This window comes from Hypomesus transpacificus, chromosome 9 (assembly GCF_021917145.1).
Source record: "Hypomesus transpacificus isolate Combined female chromosome 9, fHypTra1, whole genome shotgun sequence".
Taxonomy (NCBI): Eukaryota; Metazoa; Chordata; class Actinopteri; order Osmeriformes; family Osmeridae; genus Hypomesus; species Hypomesus transpacificus.
This window is the reverse complement of record NC_061068.1, coordinates 2,101,566-2,128,872: the sequence shown is the minus strand read 5'-3', so window position 1 is coordinate 2,128,872 and position 27,307 is coordinate 2,101,566. Positions and strand designations below refer to the sequence as shown.

At 45.9% G+C, this 27,307-nt stretch overlaps 1 protein-coding gene across 6 annotated transcripts; it reads left to right on the top strand.

Annotated features, from left to right (window-relative positions):
- The first annotated feature begins 4,268 nt into the window (after positions 1-4,268).
- On the top strand, positions 4,269-26,478 carry LOC124470724 (transcription factor SOX-13-like). 6 transcript variants are annotated; one of them, XM_047024748.1, is made up of 14 exons: positions 4,269-4,525; positions 17,708-17,921; positions 18,042-18,144; positions 18,233-18,319; positions 18,439-18,611; positions 18,721-18,789; positions 18,943-19,045; positions 19,729-19,805; positions 20,483-20,654; positions 20,803-20,939; positions 22,058-22,163; positions 22,286-22,456; positions 23,198-23,414; positions 23,919-26,478. In XM_047024748.1, exons 2-14 carry the CDS (start codon positions 17,709-17,711, stop codon positions 24,184-24,186), a joined length of 1,896 nt encoding a protein of 631 aa, XP_046880704.1. In that variant the 5' UTR covers positions 4,269-4,525; position 17,708; the 3' UTR covers positions 24,187-26,478. The 6 variants fall into 6 exon arrangements, with proteins under 6 accessions (XP_046880704.1, XP_046880707.1, XP_046880701.1 ...); XM_047024751.1 differs by lacking the exon at positions 4,269-4,525 and adding an exon at positions 6,517-7,419 and having other exon boundaries at positions 24,023-24,138; XM_047024745.1 differs by lacking the exon at positions 4,269-4,525 and adding an exon at positions 6,522-7,419.
- Positions 26,479-27,307: the final 829 nt, after the last annotated feature.

Below are 27,307 nucleotides of genomic sequence, written 5' to 3'. Positions count from 1 at the left end.
AAACTGGCAACCAAGGAGACCATGTTTATCCTTCATTGAATGTGTGTGTGTCTCTGAATGCATGTGTGTGAGAGATTGTAACCATTCAGCGGATCTGTACTTTTGACCTCTAACCTCTGAAGGACAGCACAGTTGAGCATATTGTCATGCATGCTCTGCAAGAAACAAACCAAGAAGACGGGAACATAGTAAGGGAATTCCAGGCAAATCCCGTCTGCCAGCCAGTAACTTTTTCACACTTTCTCTATTGAATTGACATGGGTTTGGACCCGCTCATGTGGGTCTTATCTTGTTTTCACAGAGCCGTCATGATGCACAATGCACTTATTGCCCCCACACACACACACAATTAACACTATGAATAATACGCAGGTCCGATAAGGGTTTTTTGTTTGAAAGGAGCGTTTGTGAAAACGAGGAAATGTGGCGGCATTTTTCATTGTGTGAGTCATTGGCTGTAACACATAGGATCTGATGACCAGTGACAGGGTGTTGAGTCCAGACCTGTTCCAGGGGTGAACAGGCATCTGGAGTGACCCCACCACACCAACATCCCAGCATCACTGGAGGGCTCTGCTTAGGTTACTGAAACCAGGAAGTCACCAACCCAGGTCATGTTGGCTATTGTTCCCCATTGAACACTGACCTGACTGAACATGTGCATTGTTACACAATGGGAATCTCACTCTGTGTCATAAAGGACATTGTGTCTAATCCACAAATGCATGAATGTTTCATTAAAACTCTTTTCATAAAGGTGATGCATAAAAGGCAGTGGTACATTCCCCAAACAAGTTTCTTGTTAAGAGTTGTGTGTGTATTAAAACACTGATGCTACTGGAAGGGGGACACTTTATATTTACAGATTATTTTGCTTCCTGTTTTATCTATTCATGAAACTGACACCTGCTAATACACACACACACACGCACACACACACAGTGGTGGTGGCTCCAAATGAAGTGCCTAAATGTGTTGAACAAAAGATCTGCAGGGGAGCGAAAGGAGAAGCGGAACAAAAAACAAACGAGTAATGAAATTATAACAATACGGAGAGAGGGAGAGAGGGAGAGGATGAGGGAGAGAGAGAAAGAGAAAGAGTAGGGTGCGGGTGCCACAATGGCAGGGAACAATCGTGCCGCGTCAATGGAAAAAGAGAGGTGGGGGGGGGGCTATCTGGACAATAGAACCGGTGACAGGAGCACAATGGCTGCAGTGTTTTCAATTAGACATTATCTCATAGACAGAGTGGCAGGTCTCATTGTATGAGGGGGCTATTTCAGGGCTGCCTTTGTGTGGGGCAGTGCAGTGCCCCCCCACCCCCTCCTCAAACTCCCTCCCCAACCTCCCTCGCCCCTGCCGAGAGCCCGTTCCCTCCGTGTGTGTGTGTGTAAGTGGAAAGAGAGCAGGCCCTTTATGTTGCCTGCTATTTTCTTTCCATGAGTAGAGTGGCTGGACTACAAGGACTGGATGTCAGACATAGAGACTGAGGGAAAGAAAAGTAGAGAGAGAAGAAGGGAAGAGGGATAGACTGAAAGAGAATGAGAAATAAAGGGAAAAACCTTTCCTTGACCTAAACACCCAATCCACTGTATACTTTCAGTGTACTGATGCCATCAGACCAGATGTTCTACCACATGTTCTACCCCAGCAGCAACAGTGTCAGACCTCAGAGTTTGATCTGTAAACTCCTCTGGATCCATCTTCACATCCTGGCCATAATGTGCCCCACGGTTTGTTCTGATGGCTGGAAACTGCATGCAATGACACACATGATGTAAAACGTCTGTTGGAATAAATATACAACGTTCATCCATGAATTTCAGTTTGAGTTGTGTGCAGTGTGTGTCTTTGAACTTGTTTGTTTGATTTCATTCTCTCTACAATTAGACCCTCAAAAGCGACAATGGTGAATAGTGCAGGTGCATTCGCAGCAGCCATCAGTCAAGTCAGGCATTTGCGGCTAACACGGCTGTATTAGGACACTCGTGAAAAGGGGACATTGCTCCGTGTGTCTGATGGCAGATGAGTTGTTCTGCTGCTGCGGATGTGAGGTCGGAACATGGAGCGCTGCGGTCTCGCTGCTTCTCAGAAACCTAGTGAGCGTTTCTTATCGCGTATTAAAAACACAAACACACAATCACACATGTACACACGTTATCATTTTTGCAGTTCTGTTCTCCCATGCGGTCGAGCCGTGTTGGTGTCTGTATCAGCGTCTGTCCCCCCCCACCCACCCCCAACCTGAATCTTGCATGTTGTGGAACACACCTTGGTTTGTCTAAATGCACACATAGGCAAATGTGCCTTATCGCTCGGCTTTGCCATCAAACATTGTGTCAGCTAAGCAGAATATCATAATGGAGTTTCTCCACAGTTGCTTTTATCTGTAAGAGTTCATCAGTGTCTGCAGTGTTTCTTCCTTTGGCACCACCACCACCATTCCATCCATGTGTTAGCTGTAGAGTGGATGAATGAATGCGTGTGATGCAACTGCTAATATCTTGAGACCTATGGCTTGCCTTTATTAGCTATAAGGCTTTGATTTCCCACTGCAGAGCAGATTGTGTGTGTGTGTGTGTGCGGTGTTCACTATAACTCCTTCTGTGGTCCAACCTGTGCAAGAGTGCAAGAGAGCGAGTGACAGGCAGGTGCTAGATTGTCATCTAATGACTGACATAGGGAAAAAAAAGCCGGCGTGTGGGTTGATAGTGATCTCCAGCATCAGTGGAGGGGGCAGGGGGATGCTCGCCTCAGGAAAGGAACGTGAAGAAAAAAAGCTGGCTTACAGGAAGAGAGTGTGGTAATCACATGCAGCTTAGCTTCGATCTTGCGTGGTTGAGGCGCGGAGGCAAACACATCAACACTTATGACGAGTTGTCTCTCTGACATTGAATGCAAGTTGATTTGTGTTCATGCTGGGCTCTGACAAATGAGTGAACACTGAATTCCCCTCCAGGCCTAGAGTGGCGCTCTGTTGATGAGGGGCATAACAGTCACTTTGAAGTGGCCCTAACAACCTGGCCCAGCCCTGCCCAACAATTTGACCCAGCAGCCCAGCATGGCCCGGCTCAGCTCAGCTCAGCATGGCATTGCTTGGCCCAGCTTGTGTCAGCCTGGCAGACAAAGGTGCATAGCTTGAGAAGCAAAAGGCAGAAGTACCGGAACATGGTCAGGCCAAACTGTCTCCCAGGCATCAGCCTTCTGAGAGACACAGACAGTGAGGAGAGCAAAGATGGGGAAAACCCAAACTAGAAAGGATAAAGAAATGAGAGGACAAAGACGAAGAAGTCAAAAGGAGGGAGGAGAAAAGAGCCAGATGAAAAGGAGAGAGAGACAGTAAAAGAGAAGGCAGAGGGAGCAAAAAGGAGAAGTGGAGAAAGGGTTCTGTAATCCCGGAATGGTGGTGTTGTGCCGTCTCCATGGTGACAGGCACAAAGGCCCCTGGTTGGCCATTGATGGCTAATTGTATTCTTCACAGCTCTTTTGTTAATTGTTGTCTGCCCAGCTCCTACTTCCTGCTGGGCCACAGCACAAAGCCAGAACAGGGGGGATTAGAAATGGCACATCAGCTCCCAGTGCTCTCAGTTGGTCTTTCTCTCCCTCTCCGTTTCTTTCGGTCTCTCTCTCTCTCCGTTTCTCTTTCTGTCTCTTTCCCGGACTCTTTTTCTCTTTTGCTCCCCATATAGTTCTATGACCTCTCTCTATTCCTCCCTCCTGATTGAGACATGTGGCTATTTCTCCCTTGTCATATTAGCTTCTCTCTCATTCCCATCAGTCTCTCTCTCTCTCTCTCTCTCTCTCTCTGTATTCTGACCTCTCTCTTTCACTGGAATGGACCTTTCTTTTGGGTTCTAACTTTTTTTTCTGGGGATTGGGAGTACCTGTCAAAACATCGATGTTCACAGCAGCTCTGACCACAGGCCCTCTGAAACGGACAGACAGACAATCTGGACAGGCTGACAAATAGAAATGTTTAGCTAAAAATATAATTTAAATTAGGCAACATCGGAAATGCAGCTCTATTGATAAAGAAAATAGTATTTTTGAGTTTACATTTCTTTGAGCGAAGTGTTAGGAATTGTGGGGAGGGTTAATTTATTGAAAATATAGATATCGTGTCAAAATGTGGAGAAAAGCATTTTTCTGTGGTCTAAACTTCATTGATCAATGCCCATCTCGTAATCCCGTCTCCCCCAAGACCTCCGTGGCGGAAGCTAAATGAGTCCTCTCCCTTTAAGTGGGAGGTGACAGGCAGAGAGCGTGAATGTTGGAAACAAAACACCAGAAAGTCATCGGGAGAACAGGGAGAGGTTGGACCCGCATCTGACAGTAACGACAGCTACATAGCCGTGTCTACAGCACCACCGTACATTCCATCTAAGACGAGGAAAAGCCGACATAAAGTAGAGTGACCAATCTGTTTATTATCCACCTTGATTTGCATGCGGTAAACCATCGCCGCTTGGAAAAACATCGGACGGACGGAAGTTTGGAAAGCCCGTGCGCTCCAAGACCAAGAGTGGTGAGTAAAGTGGAGCCCCCCAACAGTATGTTACTGAGGCCAGCTGTCAATTGTAATTGTGTTGATGTAAAAATGATCGCAACTAAATTGACAAATTCACTGACAGACAATATAATTAACTGTCCTAAGTGCATCAACTTTTGTGCTCCAACACTAGCAGAACGGGACTGGTGCGGGATCATATCACGCGTTGCCGTTGTGTAGCTTAGTCCGTGCTCTCAAAATTTAATTTAGCACACGATATAGTTTTACTTTAGCCCACTGCTGTAGTGTATGTTATGACTGAACAATATATTCATATCCGCCTGGCTGATCCATCTCGGCGTGCTACCTTTGGGATCTCAATGACACATTCAAAAACACATTGTCACTGACAGTGCTTGCTTTGACAGTATCGCATCCACTGGCACCTCAAGCTGGAACTAATGTTTTACCTTGTTGACAAATGCAAATTAGAATAGATCTGTTACTTTCTCGAGAACAGCTTGGGGTGTTAATGTTTGCCAAGTTACTTTGTATTATGTTCTCTGTTCTTTTACACTGTTAATGACACCCCAAAAAGTCAGTGTAAAGGCCTTTGAGTTCATACAGAATTTGAGAAGACCTGCACACATAGGAAACTTATTGGAAAACAGACTATTTCACCTCCACAGGTCAGATATGTAGGCAGTTATTAGCTGTTGTTATGTAAATGTGGACAGTTGAGGGCTGATTTATAGATGCATGGAGGCTGACAAGATGATGTCTCCATAGGTTATGTATGTACACAGGTTGTGTTAGAGATGATATGTCATGTGGTGTGTCAAAGTGTGTCTCTTGGTGTTAATGTATGGTTATTTTGGGAAGTTTGGATACCTGTGTGTGTGTGTGTGCCCGCGCCGTGTGCACATGAGTCTGTATGTGTGTGTTGTCTTTACAGTGACTGGCTGCACACAAAGCTGTCAGTCAGCAGGGAGTCCCTGACCTTTCTCTCTGTCGATCTCTTTTCTCTTCCCTTCTCTCGCTTTATCCTCTCTTTCTCTTTCTCATTCCTTTTCTCGTTTTTTAGTTGTTCTCTGTCTTTCAACTGTGTTCCCAGTGTTTTTCTCCCAGAGTAAAGACTTCACAGTGTGTGTGTCTCACTCTCTTCTCTCTCTCTCTCTCTCTCTCTCTCTCTCTCTCTCTCTCTCTCTCTCTCTCTCTCTCTCTCTCTCTCTCTCTCTCTCTCTCTCTCTCTCTCTCTCTCTCTCTCTCTCTCTCTCTCTGTGGGTGTGAATGTTTTTGTATGTGTATGTTATGCAGAAATATGTCTAAGAAAAACAGTTTGTCAGTGTTGGTCTCACATTGGTTTCCAGTCTAGGGAGCTGGTTCTGTGTTTCAGCGTGTGTGCATGCAGCAGGGCGGACCCTGTTCACACATCTCAGTTGTCATTCTCTCTTTCTTCTGTCAACTAGTTGGAACAGGCTCACCTGCCACTTATCACACACAGACAGGCAGACACACATATGTACACAGGTTGACATTTCACCCTTGCCCCCCCCTCCCCACATCCCATTCAAGCATGGTATGTAGGTGAGTGGGTTCACGCTGAGAGAAAGGTGACCTGGATGCACTCTCTGTCTCTACAGTCTGTTCCGTCCTCATTTAGTTTAGCGACACATTCTTTTTCTGTTAGGGACTGTTGACTGGCAACTTACCCTTCAATGAGAGTGTGCTATAATATGATACCCTGTGATTAGTACATCATACCAGATCTAACTTCCTCCACAATCCCTCAGTGCACAATCATACATGTCAAAGCTAATCTTGTTTATTTCTGTTCCAATTGGTTCACATTTGTATCAATCAAGGGCAGTGCTAACAGGCCCTTGATGTGTGTGTGTGCGCGCACTCATTTGTTTGTGTGTATTGTTTCCTATACATCAGACGTCTCCATAAGGGCAGCAGAACAGACAAAGGTTTCCCTCTCTTCCTCTGACCTCGTATACGGTAGTGCGCATTGTTCTCTGTGTCCTATTGAACCGGGGGTCTGGAGAGGCACAGCACAATGGAGCTAGAAGTGTGTGTGTGTGTGTGTGTGTGTATGTTCACTAGCCCTGACTTCCATAGGGATGCAGCTTGAGGTCATAACAATCAAACAAAAAGGGGGTTGATATAGTGGATCAGTTAGTAAAAAAAAAGTCAGTATCAAGCTCGTAACCTGTTTTTTGGAATCCTGAGAACAATGTCATGTAGGCATTCCTCTGTGTGTGATGTATTGAGTGAAGACCATGTAGTTCATTGGAACAGTGCGTTGCCTCCTACAGCTCGCCTGGTTGATCAGAGACTTCAGGCCCAGTATAAGAGTCATATGAGCAAAGGGAGCCTGGAGGACAGACCACGGAGGAAAAGCCGTCATTGGTGGACAATGTTAATACAGTATGTTATTCCAGAGAAACCGTGCAGAGTTTGATGCGTGGTGTATGCAAGAGTCTGGTGAAACAGAGAGGGACGTGCGGTGTTAACTTGACGTGTGTGTCGGAACCTGGAGAAGCACTCACTGGTTTGGGATCTGAACCAACGTCATACAAAGCGAATGAATCAAGCTCCACACATGCACACACGTGTACGGAGAAAACAACATGGAAGTCTCCCATGTTGTGGACTAAACTCAATTCAGCGAAAAAGATGAGACAGTTGTCAGCAAAAACTATGATAGTTGAGTTGAGACACAGGTAGTGGAGACAGGGGCCACAGAGACACAGGCAGTCAAAACAGTCAGTGAAGACACAGGAAGTAGACAAACAGTCAATCAGTGGAGATGCAGGCAGTAGAGAAGCGTCAGTGGAGATGCAGGCAGCTGACAGAGCTGAGAGTGAACACAGGCAGCCCTTCTGTATCCACACATCCACAGCTGTCCGTACTCTCCACTCAAGGTAAGGCTGCTCTGTTTACTTGTCTTTCATCATGAACAGTGTAGCAGCATATATGGATATAAAGTAAGATGTTTTCACACAATTAATCTGTCGAGATGATTTTCAGTTTGTACTTTTGTAATCTTGCAGATGCCATTTTATATATGGAAGCGTAATCTTTGACCTTTGAGGAACTGTTTAGCTTGCACTTGTGCATCAGTCCCATAAATGATTTGGTATAAGTTTAGTAATTGCAGATTTGAAAGAGATCAATAACATTTTGATTTGATTTAATTCATTTTATTAGTATATTCGTTTTTTTATGAGTAAAAGGGACATTTGTTGTAACTTATCTTAACACATCTCTATTTGAATGAATTTTAGCTCCACCTAGTCCTGTACTGTAATTTTAACTTAAACATAAGATATAGTTTAACTGTTTATTGAATACCATGTAGTCTTTAACCTGTTGCGTGTTCTGCTATAATGTAGTATTTACCTCATGGTAATAAATCAGTCTGAACAAGAAAGAACGGAAATGTATGTGAATGCCGGCCTGCCTTTCTCATGCGACAGCTAAACAGGTTTTAATCCCCTTTAGAATAAGACAGTCTGGACTTTTTCTTCACTGTGTGTGGTTGTATGCATGGGTGTGCGTGTGGGTTGGAAGGAAGGCCATGAGGTGCGGTGCAGTAAGGAAGGCCATGAGGTGCGGTGCAGTAAGGAAGGCCATGAGGTGCGGTGCAGTGTCTGAATACAAGCTCATACAGGACTGAGGTGTGTTTCAAAGAACAACTCTGAATAGAGTTGAGGGTGAATCTTTTATTTGGGTGATTGGTTTTTGTTTGCGCACAATACTTTGAATGATACCAATAATCATACATGAGGTGTTTGAAATATTCAATCAAACAGAAAATGTCTCAAATATACTGTATAACATACATATACATGTGTGTACTGTGTAACATACATATACAGGTGTGTACTGTGTAAATTATAGCAAGGAGCTTACAAGGTGTTAGCCATGTTGAAGGCATTCATCTCTCAAAAAAGAAGTATCATGTTTAAAGCAAATCTGACAGAAGTTATCATAATTGTCTCTGCAGCACTGTCTGTAGAATAATGTTGAGTCTGGTGCTACACTTGATCAAACCGCAACATTTTTGACACAGAAGTTGAGTACAATCATTTTATGGTTGTGTGGCAATTCTTGTTAGACTGCGTCTGTACCAGGTAAATATTCTCCTGAAGATGGCCGACTTAAGGGCCTAATTCCATAAATAAATGATCACACAAATTAATAAATAACTTCCATTTTCAGAGTAAGTCTCATGACTTAGGATAAAAAAAAGGTCCTGTTTGACAAATACCCAAATGCAAATACATGGAGGAATACAGTCGACCAAAAACTACTATTCTCTGTTCATTTGCATTGTTGGAACCACATGGTGAAATGGGACTCATAGACAGGTGTCTGTGGTGACTGGGGCTCTTGTTGTATCAGAAATATTCAATGTCCAGTGGATTTGTTTATTTCTCCCTGACACGTGAAGATAATTCACAACCAGGCCATTGATCATGCTACATTGCCTTCACACAAATAAATAGAGGGATATTTCCTGGTTTATTTACATGCATTTCCAACTGGTTGGATAACTGCACACTGTTAAACAACAGTCACGTTTTTGTTCATTCCTTGTGCTGCAAATTCCTACCCAAGTACCTACAGCATGTTTGTGGGTGCATTTGTGTGTGCTCATGATCATTTGCAAATGTTCTGAGACACATCTACTACAGAAGTCTACTGACTTGCTTTGCATCTTTGTTCAAATCTGTGACAGCTACAAGACAATAATCACTATGTGTGTCACTCCATATTTCTAATTGGGTGTAATGTATACGTTAAAAGGTCTTGACTAAATCAAAATCAATTGTAAGCACAGTCGTGAGGCGAGTCAGTGTGTATACAGTTTCATCCATTCATGAACATATCTCTCTCTCTTTAGTACCGCCATTTAAATTACGAGGAGCAAAGCATGTAAATCTACCAGGAAACATGTCTGAAAAGAATTCTGCCGGTATCTCATGATCTCTGTTCTACTCTATGAATTTAAAACACTCTAACATTGTATACAGGGCCTAGTTGGACAGGGCTGGGCACATACATTTATCTCAGCTCCAGTTCCCTAACTTGGTTAAATGGCATCAGAGGAATCCAACATGTTATCAGTAACTTGTTGGCACTGCTTTGTGGGCTTCTCTTTCTGTTGTTCTCTCTCTATCTTTATCTTTCTCTCAGTCTATCTTTCTTTTGTTTGCACAGTTTAGTTGTGCATGTATACAGTGCCCTCCAAAAGTATTGGAACAGTGAGGCCAATTCCTTTATTTTTGCTGTAGACTGAAAACATTTGGGCTTGACATCAAACGATGAATGTGAAACCAGAGATCAACGTTTCAGCTTTTATTTCCAGGTATTTACATCAGGATCTGATGCACAAATTAGAAAATATCACCTTTTTGTTCGAACCCACCCATTTGTCACGTGAGCAAAAGTATTGGAACATATGACTGACAGGTGTGTTTTGTTGCCCAGGTGTGTCCTATTACATACATTATTCAATCAATAAATACCACTGAATGTCTACACTCAGGTTCAGATTGGGTAAGATAGGTTTTGTCTATGCAGACTGTATTCAGAGGTGAAAACAACATGAAAACCGGAGCGCTGTCTTTGGGTGAAAAACAAGCAATTGTGAGTCTTAGAGAAGATGGAAAATCAATCAGAGCCATTGCAGAAACATTGGCCATAGCCAGTACAACCATTTGGAATGTCCTGAAGAAGAAGAAAACTACTGGTGTACTAAGTAACAGACGTCGAACAGGTAGACCAAGGAAAACATCAGCAGTTGATGACAGAAACATTGTGAGAGCTGTAAAGAAAGACCCTAAAACAACTGTTAGTGAGATCAGCAACAACCTCCAGATGGCAGGAGTGAAGGTATCACTATCTACTGTTCGCAGAAGACTTCATGAACAAAAGTACAAGGGCTACACCAGAAGATGCAAACCACTCATTAGCAAGAAGAATAGGAAGGCCAGGCCGGAATTTGCCAAAAAGTACAGAGATGAACCTCAAAAATTCTGGGACAAAGTTTTATGGACTGATGAGACAAAGATTAACTTTTACCAAAGTGATGGAAAGGCTAAAGTTTGGAGAAAGAAAGGAACTGCTCATGATCCCAAACACACAAGCTCATCTGTGAAACACGGTGGAGGTAATGTCATGGCTTGGGCTTGCATGGCTTCTTCTAGGACGGGCTCATTAATCTTCATTGAGGATGTAACACATGATGGCAGCAGCAAAATGAACTCGGAAGTCTACAGAAACATTTTGTCTGCCAATTTAAGGAAAGATGCAACCAAACTGATTGGCAGAGCCTTCATCATGCGGCAAGATAACGACCCAAAACACACTGCCAAAACAACAAAGGAGTTCATCAGGGGCAAGAAATGGAAGGTATTAGACTGGCCAAGTCAATCTCCAGACTTAAACCCTATAGAGCATGCATTTTACCTGCTTAAGAGGAGACTGAAGGGAGGAACCCCACAAAACAAACAACAACTGAAAGAGGCTGCAGTGAAAGCCTGGGAAAGCATCAAAAAGGAAGAATGCAAAAGTTTGGTGACGTCAATGGGTCACAGACTTGCTGCAGTTATTGAAAGCAAAGGATTTGCAACTAAATATTAAGTCTTATTCACTTAAATATGTTTTAAGTATATCTGTTCCAATACTTTTGCTCACATGACAAATGGGTGGATTCAAACAAAATTTGATATTTTCTTAGTTGTGCATCAGATCCTGATGTAAATACCTGGAAATAAAAGCTGAAACGTTGATCTCTGGTCTCACGTTCATTATTTGATGTCAAGCCCAAATGTTTTCAGTCTACAGCAAAAATAAAGGAATTCGCCTCACTGTTCCAATACTTTTGGAGGGCACTGTATGTCTATATTTGATCCATATTTGACTAAGCTTCGGCACTCAGGTATTTACCCAGTTTAAGGAGAATTACCTGTTTTACTGGTCTTACTCATCTGGCTGATTGACTGACATCACTCCATCACCCGTCGGTATGGACCTGCTTGCTCATCAGGACAACATCATAGAGTAGCAGTCCAACATCAGGTTATAGGACATTTCGCTACCTTCAAAGATATAGTTCAGAATTTCAGGCTGAGTCACAGTGTGTCTGTGCGCATGTCTTTAAGTTCTAAATATGTGGGTTGTTGTGTAAAACACCATGACGGGTTGGCCAAAATGCTTTGGGCATGATCTCTGTTAAATGTGTCTTGTTAACACACACGCACACATACACGCACTCACACATGCACGCACACACACACGCACACACACACTTTTAGCCTTAACTAATCCAAATACATTTCTAACTTTGTGGCCTGTTAAAGTTTACCCCACTGACCCACCTACCCCAACACACACACACACACACACACAGGTACACACACATAAACACGTATACACACAGTATCCTCCCGCTGTTCTCAATTCTGAGACCAGCTAGCCTTCTTTAAAATCACCTGTTGTGCTCCTTGCTGCTCAAAGGCGTAACCATAGCAACACTTTAGTGCAGTGGCCCCTCAGTCTACAAGGTCCTCAGCAAACAGAGACCCTTCCACCCAACATGGGTGCACACACTCATACTCACTCACACACACTCACACACATACACACACTCACTAACTCACTCACTCACAAACATATACACATAAACACTCATGCACATATACTCAGTGCACACGTGGATGCTCTCAAGCAGAAGCCATGAATGGGTCTGGGATATAAAGTGTGCCAGGGCTAAAGGAGGGAGCACATTGTGTGTGTCTGCCCCCCTTTGTCTGAGGTAGCCTGAAGGAGCAGGGGGTGGAAGGGGCTTTCTGAGAAAAAGGGGCCTTCATACACATCCTTTCTTCCCCCTCTCTTGTTCTATCTCTTTATTGGGAGTGTGTTTTGTCCTCCTTCCCTCCTCCCCCTCTCCTCTCTGATAAATGCCACAGTAGCCTTTCGCTCGCCGCCACAATACAAGGCCTGTTTCAGAGATGGAGAGAGAGAGGGATGTGAGAGATGGATGAAAAGAAAGAGGCTGCTTTTTAACCTGCGTTTCTGAAAAGCAGAAGAAGAAAGGAGCCGCTGCGCCAAAGCCAGAGCCCCTTTCTCCTCTTTCTCCTCTTTTCTCCTCTTTTCTCTCTTTTCTCTTTTTGTTAAGGGAATGGTTGTGTCATCAGCCTATTTATACGTCTTATTTAGAAAGCCTCCAAAGAACATCTGAGAAAAGGAGCCCAAAAGAGAGAGTGAGAGGGGAAAGTGGTGATATATAAACATACAAAGTATGTTTCAGCATGTGTCTTTTAATCCCTTCCTATTACCAATAGTTTCTTCCAACCGTTTCACTGAGAGTAGATGTGTTTGTATATCTGTGTGTGTGTGTGTGTGTGTTTGTATGTGTGTGTGTGTAGTCTGGAGGCTTGCTGAGGGGGTGGCGTGAGAGGGTGGATCCAGGGGGCTGTCCCTGCACTCCACACGGAAAAAAGGGAAAATTGAGTCTTTGTGTTCTGTGTATGGCTCTATCACTGGGCCTGAGCTTGAACACTGCTCTTTGTGTGATGAACTGACCAACGACCACACAGAACAACAACACTTATTCAACACCTTATCAGGAGTTGGAACTCCACACTCCGTGTGTGTGTGTGTGTGTGTGTGTGTGTGTGCGCACACATGAGTGTGTTTCTGATCTGGTCACTTTTAAGAATTCATACATGAACATGTTGGATGTTTGGAGATTTGAGTGTGTCTTTTCTAGCCAATGTGCAGCCACCATGTTCAAAACTCTTGACATCAAAAGGCCAAGAGAACAGAGGAAGCCTAAAGTAGAGGAGAGCTTCTGGATCTTATCCTGAGAGCTCGTTCTCTAATGAGACACAGTCAGCTTCAGACCCTACTCATTTAGAACAGGTTTGTGTGTGTGTGTGTGTGTGTGTGTTCCTCTTGTGTGGGTCAGCAAGTAGCCGTGTAGGCTATACCTGTGTTGTGTGTGTGTGTGGGTGTGAGAGAGAGAGATATGGTTAATGTTACTTGGCACATGCTTGGTATATTCTAGAAGGCTATAGGCACTTCTCTCTCCAAGCCCTACCAAGATGTCAGAGCTTGTGGTATATCACATATACACACACACACACACACACACACGGCTGGCACATTAATCTAAAGGTTATGACAGACAGATGCATGACTGTGTTGAGCTTCCCTTTCACTATAAGCTTAGTGTGGTAAATACCTCACACATACCCTGGGATGACCAAGGCCTATAACCCCGACAGGGACTCTGAGAGGAACAGCCACACATCCACAGCCCCTGGAGCGTGGTATACTAGTTTTGCTGATCTGACTTGCTAATCATGTTTGGAATATTTCATTATGTTACTTTTTCCATGTCATCAAGAGGGATCAAGAGTCAACAGTCAATACATTGTCCGTTTTTTTCCGTCATACTTTACTTTCTTCCGTGTGTCCTCATATATCATATCTTTGAAATCTGTGAACTGGCTTTGAGGTGTACAGAAGGCTGCAGTTAACAGACTCTGTCACCTGTCCATCAGGTGTTTGGAGAGCATAATGCACTCTGTGTGTGAAGCTTGGAGCTCTTTTCCCATCTACCTGTGTGATATCACACCTGTGTCAAACACTGATAGTAGAACATGCAGTTTTACATCTGTGGCGGAATTGTTTAGTCTTTTATGCTCTAGTGAGGGTCACCGGCGGCAACATAAGGCATTATGCAAATGTGCCTGTTGTTGGATCTGGTTAAAAGACCTCTTTGTATCGCCATGACCACTGGAGGATCTTAGAGATACACACAGAGAGAAAGAGAGACAGAAAGAGAGAGACAGAGAAAGTGACAGACTAGAAAAGAGAGGAGAGAAGAGAAGAGGATGGCATGTTCCAGCAGCTCTGCGTTGTGGTGGGACCACCGGTGGATCTCCAGAACCTCCACATCTCCTCCCAGGTCAGTGCAGCCAGGACCTGGGTTCTGCAATGGACCCAAGAACAGATATGGAGGTTCATCAAGATTGTAGAATTGCGTAATGAAACTTGCACCTGTTTGTTTCAGAGGAAAACACACAGTTTTAGTCGGGCTGTCGTGCTGTAGTAGCCCTTTGGGCGTACATCTTGCCTGGCAAGTCACACTGCATTGTTCAACATTGTTGAGCAAATATTACTGAGCCCTACACATACGTTTTTACATCAACATGCGTTACAACATGAATGCCGCAGGTGTGTTTTAGACCTGTAGGTTGTTCGATTGTTAGAGTTATGTGAAAAAGAGGGTCGCTTAGTTTTAGCAAAGTGCTCTCAGGTGGATTGGCTCCAGGTTTGCTACCTAGGGGCTTCACACTTATAGGTAGTCTACAGTTATGTGGATAGTTTAGAAAACGATATGAACTTGTGGCAAGTCAGGTCAATTTTACTGCTCAAACTCTCTTGATGTTGATCTGACTGGTTGAATTTCTTTGTGTGCTTGTGTTGGGGCCCTGTAAGGCGTCGTCATTCCAGCTGTCAGTTTTGGGCCCAGGCAGATGCGGAGTTGGTAGACTATTTTGTCAATACCACTCTCTTTTTAGATATAATGCTTATCTCCTGCCACTCTTAACTGGCAGAGAAGCTAAATCATAGCTCAAACAGACCTCTCAGAAGTGGAAGAACAGCAAAGGTCATTTGCAGTACCAATGCCCCCTAAGGGGATACAATATGAGGTTATACAGCATGGCTAACGGACACTTTTGTGTGTAAGTGTACGATTTCAGAGGTGCCGCACCTCAAAGGCAAGGCGCTGATCTTATCTCAGTGCTGAGTAGAGCTCTCCATCCGCTCTGATCCTTCCTTCTTCCAGTCATAGCAGACCTATCATGCCTTATTCTGCCCGGTGACAGTCTGTGGGTCATCTGTGAAGGTACACTACAGCAAGCCTTGATTGTTTCGACTGTCGCGTTATGCAGTTAGAGTGTGAGCTAACAGATAACAGCCTTGAAAAGGAAACCTATTCAAATCACAGTTTGAGTCGACAAACACACACACACGTACACCCACACACACAAACATACACACAGATGAAGCTGGTTGTAGATAGGGTAAGATTGCTTTTATCTAGATGAGATTTGGAGTAAGCTGATAGGCTTTCCCAATTGTCCATGGTAAGATACTATGGCACTTTTTAAACCAGTTGAATGTTACAGACTTGAGGCCCCACTTTGAGAGCACACACACACACACACACACACACACACACACACACATACAAACAACACTAAATTACACACACCTTGATGCATTCCAAGCTGTCAGCAGTCCTTTGGGTCACAGAGATTCTATGCATGCCTCTGCATTGACGAAAACACACACACTACACACACACGCGCAAGCACAAACACACATGCTCATGCTCAAACATAAAGTCCCTCGAGCCACCTGTGGTAGCCCTATAAAACGAGCGGTTTGGGAAGCCCATGTGAACAGGGTTAGGGTTAGGACCAACAGGAATAACTTCCCATCCAAGACATCACACAACGCAGCAACTTGGCCGCTCCCCCCCCACAGTCACAGTACGCTCCCCCCCCACCCACAGTCACAGTACGCTCCCCCCCCACCCACAGTCACAGTACGCTCCCCCCCCACCCACAGTCACAGTACGCTCCCCCCCCCCCCCCACAGTCACAGTACGCTCCCCCCCCACCCACAGTCACAGTACGCTCCCCCCCCACCCACAGTCACAGTACGCTCCCCCCCCACCCCCACCCACAGTCACAGTACGCTCCCCCCCCACCCACAGTCACAGTACGCTCCCCCCCCCCCCACAGTCACAGTACGCTCCCCCCCTACCCACAGTCACAGTACGCTCCCCCCCACCCACAGTCACAGTACGCTCCCTCCCCACCCACAGTCACAGTACGCTCCCCCCCCACCCACAGTCACAGTGCGCTCCCCCCCCACCCACAGTCACAGTACGCTCCCCCCCCACCCACAGTCACAGTACGCTCCCCCCCCCCCACACAGTCACAGTACGCTCCCCCCCCACCCACAGTCACAGTACGCTCCCCCCCCACCCACAGTCACATTCCGCTCCCCCCCCCCCCCCCACACAGTCACAGTCCGCTCCGCACATATCCTCTTTTTCCAGCCTTTTATGTCTTTCCAGACATTCTATGTTTGACTTAAACTCCCAAATTCTGTCTTCAAACAAGCCCACACTGGTCTGTCCTGCCGTCTCCCTAGTTAGGGTACAGGAGCAGGTGTCAATATATAGGATTCAGGTGTGTGAACCAATGAATATTTCATCTCTATTCTTTTTTAAGGATCTCCCTAACACGCGCGCACACACACACACACACACACACACACACACACACACACACACACACACACACACACACACACACACTCAGGTTTAGAGCCTTGGACCCTAGCAGGCAGGTGGCTTTGTGTAGAGAGACATAATGTGAACAGGGGGGAGGAACTCTAATCATTATGCGTTAAGCGAAGTGGTGGCGCTCCGCATTTTTCCCTGTGTTCCCGAGTCGGTCGGCACATTCCGCTGGCATTGTTATCCTGGCTGTTTCCTGCGGCCCGCTGCTTTTGTCCGTCTCTCCCCCATTGTCCCGGCTTCCTTTGTTCCCCCTGTCTAACAATGGCTTTTTTCTCCCTCTTTATATATATGTGCACTTTTCGCCCTGTGTGTTCTGTTTGTTTTGTTCTGCTGTCTGCCGTGTTGTTCTTTCCGCCTGCAATAGAGGTGGGAAAAACCCCAGCTGAAGTAGTTTGACAGTTCACCATGGTTCAGCCGTACTCCCTCAGCCTGTCGACTCTCTGTCTCTGCAGCGTGTTGTCTGTTGTCTCTGTCTCTTTCTCTGGGTGTCTCCGTCACACTGTCATCCACACAGGTGTGTGCGTGCTTGCCTGTGGCGCTGTTGGTTTGTGAACGGTATCTTTCTCTGTTCCCTATGCAAAGTAGTATTCAAACACACGGCACACACAGACAACTCACACGTAACAAACATAAACCCAGCGATCAAATGACTACAGCGACAGGCAGATAAAGCTGATTGCTGATCTGTGTGTGTGTGTACGTTTGCGGTCACTCGAAATAAATCGGTGTAAATTTATGACAACTCTAGAACACTTGTTTACTTATCTAACCCCTGTACCCCCCCCCCCATTGTTCTCTTTCTCTCTTCCTAGAATGGTTGAGCCTAGCCCCCCAGCGCTGCATCTCCATGCAAACGGTGATGTTAGCATGGTGGGCATCGGAGTGAAGCTCGAGGAGGAGGAGTCTGGAGAAGTGGGTGGGGCTATCACCAGGACCGAACCCCAAAAGTCCTCTCCTGTGTCCGATTGGTCAGGACATCTGCCAGTCGCTCGCCAGCTGACCCCCCCTCTCTCATGTTCCCCCTCAGTAAGTCCATTTTCTCCCATTTCATACTGAAAGGTGTGTGGATTGTTGGATGGATTTGTTCTGTCCAGGATAGTAGGATGGTGCTAAGGCCTGCTTCCCTCCCTTTCTGTGCCCTGCCAGGAGGACTCCCCAGGGAAGGAGCCCCCTCGACAGAGCCCACTGGGAGGCAAGGCAGGCAGCAGGGGGTACACCCGACCAGAGGGACACCCAGCCGTCAGCGAGGGTATCAACACTCAATCACTCAGACCCTCACATACACACACACACACATTCAGGCCCTGTGGTACTTACTTCCTGTTTGCTGTTGACAGTGATGCCTACCATTGAGAAGCTGCTGAGTGCAGAATGGAGGGAGAAACTTCTGGACAAAAGCTCTCTGGGTGGTGGACAACTAAAAGGTAAACTCCCTTCATGCCTGCCTGCCTGCTTGCCCGCTGTTTGTCTTTCTGCTGTTTTCTCGGTGTGGCTGTAGGATCTAACAGTCGTCATTTCTCCTGTGTGTGCGTGCGCGTGTCAGGAACCCCAGAGTCTCTGGCCGAGAAGGAGCTGCAGCTCCTGCTGATGATCAACCAGCTGAGCGGCCTGAGGGAGCAGCTGCTTGGGGCTCACTCAGAGCAGAGGAACATGGCCGCCCTGCTCCTGGAGAAACAGCAGCAGCAGATGGAGCTGGCCCGGCAGCAGCAGGAGCAGGTACTGGAGGGCTCTCTCTGTGTGTGTGTGTGTGTGTGTGCGCCTGTCTTGTCATGTATGCATATGCATGCTCATGAGTTTAATGTGTGTGTGTGTGTTTCTCTTGCAGATTGCCAAACAGCAGCAACAGCTGATCCAACAGCAGCACAAGATCAACCTGCTCCAGCAGCAGATCCAGGTGAGAACGGCTCTGCTCTGCTGCTCCCAGGAAGCTGGAGACATCACAGGATGGACAGCAGTGGGACAGGAGTGGGACAGGACTGGGTCAGGACTGTGTGCCATGTTGACAGTGTTTGTATGAGGTGTGAGTGACTTCCTCCCCTGGCCTCAGCAGGTGAACATGCCTTACGTGATGATCCCGGCCTTCCACCATAACTCCGTCTCCGCTGACCCCCACATGAGCTTGCCACTGCAGCCAATCCCCTGCAAGCCAGGTGAGTCATTTCCCAGACTGCCTGACTGTTCTACGTCTTAGCCAGTTGTTAAGACTCTAGAGTAGGAGAATAGGAGTCTTGACTATGATACCTTTTAGAGCAGATTCATGGACTGGCCTTGATCGGTTCAAGGTCTACCTTGGTGAAAGCTATCGCGACGGAGACAGAAAGGTACACATTGACAATAGGATGACCTCCTAGGTACAGCTCCTTCTCTCTCCCTCACAAACCCACGCATACACACACCAACAACGTCATATTCAGAAAAGCTCTCTTCATGCTCTTCAAACTGTGTTACATGATTGGCCTTGCAGTCTCTAGGACATAAATGGGAAAAGAACACAAGGTCAGCCATGAGCCACGCCCTCAAGGCTGTGAATACAAGGCTTCACAATGGTAGAGAATTGCTGCTGGGGTTTGAGTGAAAAGAGGCAGGACAAATTTCTGTCGGCATCCCTCTGTGTTAGGAGGTGAGGTCACTGGGGTCAAACAGAGAAGAGAAGGAGCATTGATCTGAGGCAGAAGAGCTTGTCAGGATCCTGTCCTCATTTCATACCTCAACAATACTTACAGCAAATTACGACTGGATAGCTTGTTCAACGCTAATGGCAGGACTATTGACAGTTGTTGTTCTGGTTCAGGATCTGTTCCAAACACTAACTCCTGTTCACCTCCTGTTGCAGGAGTGGACTACCCCATGCAGCTGCTGCCCAACCCTCACCCCACCCCCGCAAAGAGGACCAGTGGTTCCTACCGACAGGTATAGTAGTGGCACTGTATTGTCTTTATGTCACAAACTCATAGACTGTATTATCGCCATGACCACTTCCCTGAGGAATGTATCGTTAAAGCAGAGGATGTCAGAGTTGAAGTCCTTTTCCCAAGCCCTGTTCATGGACAGTGGGAGCCAAGTTGAGCTGTATGAATTGAGAGTCTGACTAGTGAGCCATTCTAAAGAGAGGAATAGATGGGGCTTAGGGGAATCCCTTTCCAACGAGCTGACAATGAGTATTTCTGCTCTCTGGGACAGTGAGCAACTTTGCTTATACTGTTCACCACACCCAGCCATTACAATGGCGTTTGTGCATGTGTGTGCATGCGTGTGTGTGGACTGTAGTCATGCTCTGTTTGCACTGCTGATTCTCAAGTTGAGTCAAATGATTGACTGAATGATTCAACAAAAGGCAACTCAGAGCCAGACAAAGAAAGGCAATAAGTGTGACAGAAATGTCCTGTCATCCTAAATCTGTCATGCATAACCCTACAAACCGTTTATTTACACCCTCACAGATGTGAGTGTGACTTACACCATGTACATGCAGAATGGCCCTCTGTGGGTGTATTTCTGTCGAGGTTATTTTTGATCATTGAGGGACAAGCCTCACGAATGGCCTGTATATATTGTCTTGATTGCTTCGGTGTGTGTGATCTTCCCAGGAGACCAGCCAGCCCCTAAACCTGACCTCCAAGCATAAGGGTCTAGAGATGGGGAAGACCCCCAGCCCACAGAGCTTTGATCTGGGCTCGCTGGCTCTACAGGGGGGGTACAGATCGAGGGACATCCAGAGAGAACTGTCTCACAGCCCCCAGCGACCTGCCCTCAACCTAGGTTTGTTTCTTCTCGCACAAACACGCACTTCTACCCTTATCTACCCTATCTCTCGTCCTGCTATTGAGATATGTGCACCCTGTTTTGTTTTGGTGTGTGAAAGTTCAAGGGTAGTTTTGACAGCAAACCCTTCCTCTACCACCCCCAGGTTTTCTAGGAGAGGGGGATGTGGTGACCCAGGCTATCCATGATGCACAGCAGCTACTAAGGAGCCATGATTCGGTTGGGAGGGAGAGGGAGCGAGACAGAGAGAGGGAGAGAGAGAGGGATAGCTCTGCCAGGATGGTAAGAGTTTAACCTTCACACCCTTACTAATAAGAGGGTCTACCAATACTGAGGTGTTGCGTCCTCTGACTCTCAGTTCACGGCAGTGGGCTTTATTAGCATGTGTTCACATTGCTGAACAGTGTAAGAGTACATCAAAACAAATATAATCAACACGCTTCTAAATATTCTATGGAACACACAACTAAACAGTGACATCAGTCTGAATTAATAACTCTCTGACTCTCTCTCTCTCTCTTGCTCTCTCTCTCTCTCTTTCGGTGTCTTTCACAAACATCCCCCCCAACATCCACCCTCACACGCACTCACACATACACAGCCTTAGCTGACAGACTGGGGTCTTGGCTGGGGTCAGGGTTAGGTTTATAGTTACAGGGAGTCATGATTTCACTGTGGTAGTTACACACTAGACTCTACAGAATGTCTTAGGCCTGTCCTTGAACGCACACACACACACAAACACACTTGCACATGCACACACACACAAAGGAATGTCTCAGCCATGTCCTAGACCAACAGCTGCTGCTAACTCACAATTCCACAAAGGTTTCACAGTACCATTGTAATGTGTCACCTGCCCTATTTCTCTTTGTCCACAGTGATCCACTTCTCCTCTCTCTCTTACTCGGTCTTCCTCTTCTCATCGACCCTCACCTGTACCTAGGACATCATGCTCTCTAGTCATCCAAATAGGCAGTGTGTCGCTTGCTCTTTTTGAGGCCTTGGCTTTCCCTCATCCCCTCCTCTCATGCACTCCCTCGTCCAACTCCTCCGCTCACCTCGGCCCCTCCCTCCCCGTCCTCTCTGCCTCGGGATCATAAACACCATTCTTTCTTTCTCATCTCTCTATTCTTTCCTTTCTTTGCATTTACAGCCCTGCTTTTAAACAGCAGCTGATATGAGTGGCATCTCCCTTTCTATACCATGAATAGTCCTGTTAAACCCACACCCGCTCACACACACTCGCACACACACCCACACACACACACTTGCACACCCACACAGAAACACGAGCGGTGTTAACCGTTCTCCTTAGATGGGCTTTTACTGCAGTCGTCGTCAAATGCCTACCCTACATGTGTTTCGAGTCTCTTTTGAGCGGCCGTCTGTCTTTACAGGACTATAAGGATGCTTCTCACAACGTCAGGCTGCCACACACAGCGCATAGAGAGGACGGCCAGGCCCTGCGGTCCAACGAGGACCATCTCAGCAGTGATTCTGAGGGTGAGCCTCGACCACTGCCTGATTCCAATAACAACCACAACAAGAGCCCCTCTTCCCCTCTGTGTACGATATAGTCCCTTATCTTGGGTTGTCTCTCTGTGACTGATGCTCTCATCCTGTAGGGCCCCTGTCGGCCCCTGGGGTAGGGGTTTTCACCGAGGCCCGCGGCCCCCCCTCCTCGGGCCACATCAAGAGACCCATGAACGCCTTCATGGTGTGGGCCAAGGACGAACGCAGGAGAATCCTCCAGGCTTTCCCTGACATGCACAACTCCTCCATCAGCAAGATTCTGGGTGAGTCTACTGTGTGTGTGTGTGTGTGTTTCTACACTTTGTGTGTCTCTATTCCGGGTGGTTCACCTGCTGTAGTCTGGGCTCAGTAGGGTATGCAAGGCCATGATCTGCCACCTGCTTCCCCATGCGGCAGGAGCCCCATACATACCCATAAACACACACACCCATACACACACACACCCATACACACACACACACACCCATACACACACACACACACACACCCATACACACACACACACACACACCCATACACACACACATACACCCATACACACACACACACACACACACCCATACACACACACACACACACACACACCCATACACACACACACCCATACACACACACAGAGCCCCATACACACACACAGCCCCATAAACACACACACCTATACACACACACAGCCCCATACACACACAAAGCCCTCACCCCCTTCCTCTCATCAAACACTTACATTCCATTCCATTGTGAAGAGTGGGAATCACTCCCGCTATTGGCCCCTCCTCTTGAGCCATTTCCTCGCCCCCTTCTTCTCTCCATCCACCCACAGTTCTATGGACATTTCCCACAAACCTGGGAAACTTTTAAAAAGTGTCATTACTTGATTTAATTTAATGACTGATTCCCCAATGGAGTGATTCTCAAAAACACCCAGATCAAAGGTCACTCACTCCTTCCCCCCCTCCTTCTACCCCTCCTCCCCCACTCCTCGTCCTCCCCTCCCCTCCCCTCGCCAGGCTCCAGGTGGAAGTCCATGTCCAACCAGGAGAAGCAGCCTTACTATGAGGAGCAGGCCCGTCTGAGCCGGCAGCACCTGGAGCGGTACCCGGACTACAAGTACAAGCCCCGCCCCAAACGCACCTGCATCGTGGAGGGGCGGAGACTCCGTGTGGGCGAGTACAAGGCCATGATGAAGAGCAGACGACAGGAGCAGAGAGGAGCGTACACGCACAGGTAAAACACACACCACTACACAAACACACACCACTACACGTACACACACCACTACACATCCCCTGTTGCCTCTACATCTTGACTTTGGTGCTTTTACTCACTTGAGAATATTGTGTAAAAATGGCATTGTTATCCTAGATACTTTCTGTACAGTGACACACCAACGACAAGGGGAATACTGTTTTCACTGTTGTCAACTTCTCCTTGAGATTGAATAGCACTCTTCTCTATTGTCACCTGTGAGTGCAAATCTGGTCGGAATCCTATACTGTTGAACCGTCTTTTCAAACAGCAGCTTTAACAGCGATGTTTGCTTCCTACCCCTCGCCTTTATCTCGCCTTTATCTTCTAGACAACTGGAGCTTCTGCTTCTCTCAGGGCCTTGTAGTACACTCTGCAAGACACCAGAGTTTTCATGTGTTATACGCTGATCTGCAATACAGTTCACTCGCATCTAGGGATGAGGACAAGGAAGGTTTTGAATGTCTGTTTCCTGTCTTTCAGCCAATCAGAGCCACAGCAGATGCACTATGCCCCCAGTGACAGCCAATACCCAAGTGGCGGGTCAGTATCAATGACGACTGTGCCATTTCATCCTGCACTGCTAGAGCATTACCTGCCTCAAGTCCCGCCCCCTCGTAGACCAGAGGGCCAGGCCACACCCACTCCTCTACCCAGAGAGAGAGACCGGGAGAGACCCCCATACAGTGAAGGAGAGGAGAGCGATGGAGGAGAGAGGAGCGAGGGAGAGCTGGTGCTACTGACGGATTAAAGAAGAGGGGTAGGAGACAGAAATGAAATGGGGAGAGGAAGGAGTGGTTGGTAGTAGAGAAGTGCATAAAGAAAGAAAAGAGAGAGAGAGAAAAACTGAGAAAGAAGAAAGAAAGAGAGAGCCATGTGGGCATGTATTGATTACTGAATTGACTGAAATGGAGGTAGTTGAGTGTATTATGAAATGAACAGTCAACATACCTTATCCCATGCCCCATATGCAGGCCTGCATTGGTTTGTAAGACTGAGGACATGTCAAATCTCTACATTTATACAAACCTACATTCACCTGACAATCCCATAATCTGTCTTTATCAGACACAAAAGCATAAACACACACACCGCCTTAGTTTTAAGGTGTGATGAATTTCTGCTATAGCATGCAGATATTTTAACAAGAAGCAAGTATCTAATTTCCTCTTTTTTCATTGAGTTGTCCTTGCTATACATCCTAACAGAAGGATATGTCAAGATAGGCCATACACAACAATTTAGGGAAAAGGAAATACACTTTATATTAGGAGTCAAACATAGAAATAAAGAGAATTAGCCACAGAATGTGTGCTCAGAGATCAGAGGTCTGTTGGAGTGTGCTGCCCTCTACTGTACAAGCTGGGTACAGCATTTCAAAACGCACTGTTGTTGTCGTCAGTACACTGTATGACAATTAGTCCAGTTAAAATCTCTACACATTAGCATTTAAATGCCATGGGCACATTTGTATATTTCATCACATTTAACCACTTTTAGCTTGACCTTGTGGGAAGAAGCTCTTGTTTCGTTTTATGGAGTGTGTTTCAATGGGGTAAAGCTTCACAATACGTTGAACGATGCTAAAGAGTATTGAGGTCAATCAAGGTATTGCCATGAGCATGATGAGGATTTTGATCAATTAAATGTTCCAAGGTTGATCATTCACATCTCATAGTTAAATGTTATTTTGTATCTACTGGACTACAGGTAGAACTCACTTTTGTAAGTTTTTCCCCAATTTAGTTCGACCCCATTTGAAGCACTCTTAAACTGTCAAAATGCACTTAAAGTTAACCCTCAGTCAGACAAACCTTTCTTTGTAGCTTACCCAGTACTGTCTAGAGTGGCCTCTCTCTCATCTAGTCCTTTTCTTCATTTGCATAGATTGAACATAATGTCATAACACACCAGTTAGCAGAAACAGGTAGGACTGAAACCATCTTCAGACCAGTTAAGTGCTCATAGTCTCATAACCAGTGGATTCATAGTTATTGCACTTGATAGCCAGAGATTGGTTCGCTCCTGACCCCTTTACATGGACAGGAACAATTCAGAACTCTAGATATAGTTTATATCTGTGGTTCAGATCTATTGTGAATTGATGGGAATTTTCAAGATTCTTCTTGCCCCAAACCCCTATTCTAGCATGCTGTATGTGTGTGTGTGTCTATCAATCCCATTTCATTTGAATTGCAGGTATACGATGTACATGTCATACTTGCCTGTGTATACCTGTGTGAGTGTTCATTTGTGTGTGTGTGTTTGTGTATGTATCCGAATTCCCCAGAACCTCTGTTCTGAGTGCAGCTGTTTCTCTGTGAATGTTTAGCTGTATCTCAACAGTCTAAAGTGTGTTCCTTCCCCATCGTCCTGTGTACATGATCTGACAGAACAGTATGTGTGTAAGTGGCGACCATACTGCCACTCCATGTCTTACGTTCTCATCAGCTCATACAAAGGAAAGAAAACAAGGAGGAGGCCATTTTAGATGGTTGGGGTAGAGCCCTGATGACCTTGCTAACCGTCAGGGTGCCAGAGGTCACTGCCAGGGTATGATCCCTATGGCAACATAGGAGGTATTTTTATTTTTTTACTGCTCTAATCATAATGTATTACAGTATATCTATGGCTGTAATGCCCCAGGCAAATATTCCCCATCAGCACCAGTCTGGGATCAGCTATACTTATCCAAATCCTTACCAGAACAGTTTTTAGGGAAATATAAAACTGTCCTTAGGGCAGAGCTTGGGTGCAATCTTATGGAAGGCAGCTGGTGTTCTGTAAAGACGGTGCTGGTGTCTGGGTACTGAAACACACAGAGCCTGTAGATCAGAGGAAATGTTTATGAACGTATTCTGCTTGATACTCCCTAAGGTGAATTGCCACCTGTTGTCACCCCTGCTGATGTAAATATAGATAGACTTTATTTTGTTTATAAGAGCCTGTGTAATTTAAAGGTGTACATTTTCTGTATGTTTTCCAAGTTTTGTGGTTTGTTTTTGAAAAATAATAAATTGGTTGTATTAATTGTACTGAGTTATTTCAAGTGTGTGTGTGTGTGTGTGTGTAACTTATCTTAAATAACATTGGCGTGAGACTATCCCTCTGGTAGCTCAGTAATTAGTCTTTTCTGCACCTCGGGACTCCCAGTGGAGGTTACCAAGGTAACTTTCTGCTTTGGTTCCATTTATGGTTAGCTGTCTTGTTGGCCATTTAGGACTTCACTTCCGAAAAACATCAACTTCAGTCTATTAGAATATTAATGTTACTTGTCTATTAGAATATTAATGTTACTTGCTCAGTCATAGACTGAACATTTAGCTCTTAGAGAGTTACTTAGACATTATAAACTGGCTCTAATACGTTTTGAATAGATGTCTTCATCCACAGGATGTTGTATGCAGTGTGTGTGTGTGTGTGTGTGTGTGTGTAAGGATGTCTCTGTATGTTGTTTGGAGAGGAGGATATCCTCAGTTGTGGAGTTCCCCTCCGGTTCTTCCTTCTCTCAGGGCTAGTGACCCAGGGCAGCAAGCAGACAAACACAGGGTGGATGTGTGCTGGGAGGAACCTGATGTTCTGTGTGTGCTGGGGAGGAACCTGATGTGTGACAGTATGCCAACATGTGTCCGGTGTGCTCTACTGTACTGTGATCAAACAAGATGGTTCGGGTAACCATTCATTTATTGAGATTCTATTTGAAAGGTTTCAGGAGTCGTGAGCGATATTTATTATGTAATATTATTAAGACCAGTTTTTGTTTAAAGTATTTAATCCTTGCTCATTTTATTTAGCCTGTATCATATCTTAAGCTCTAAGGGCATGTTGAGGTACAAGCCGACATGCCAGCCAACATGATATCATGGTGGCCG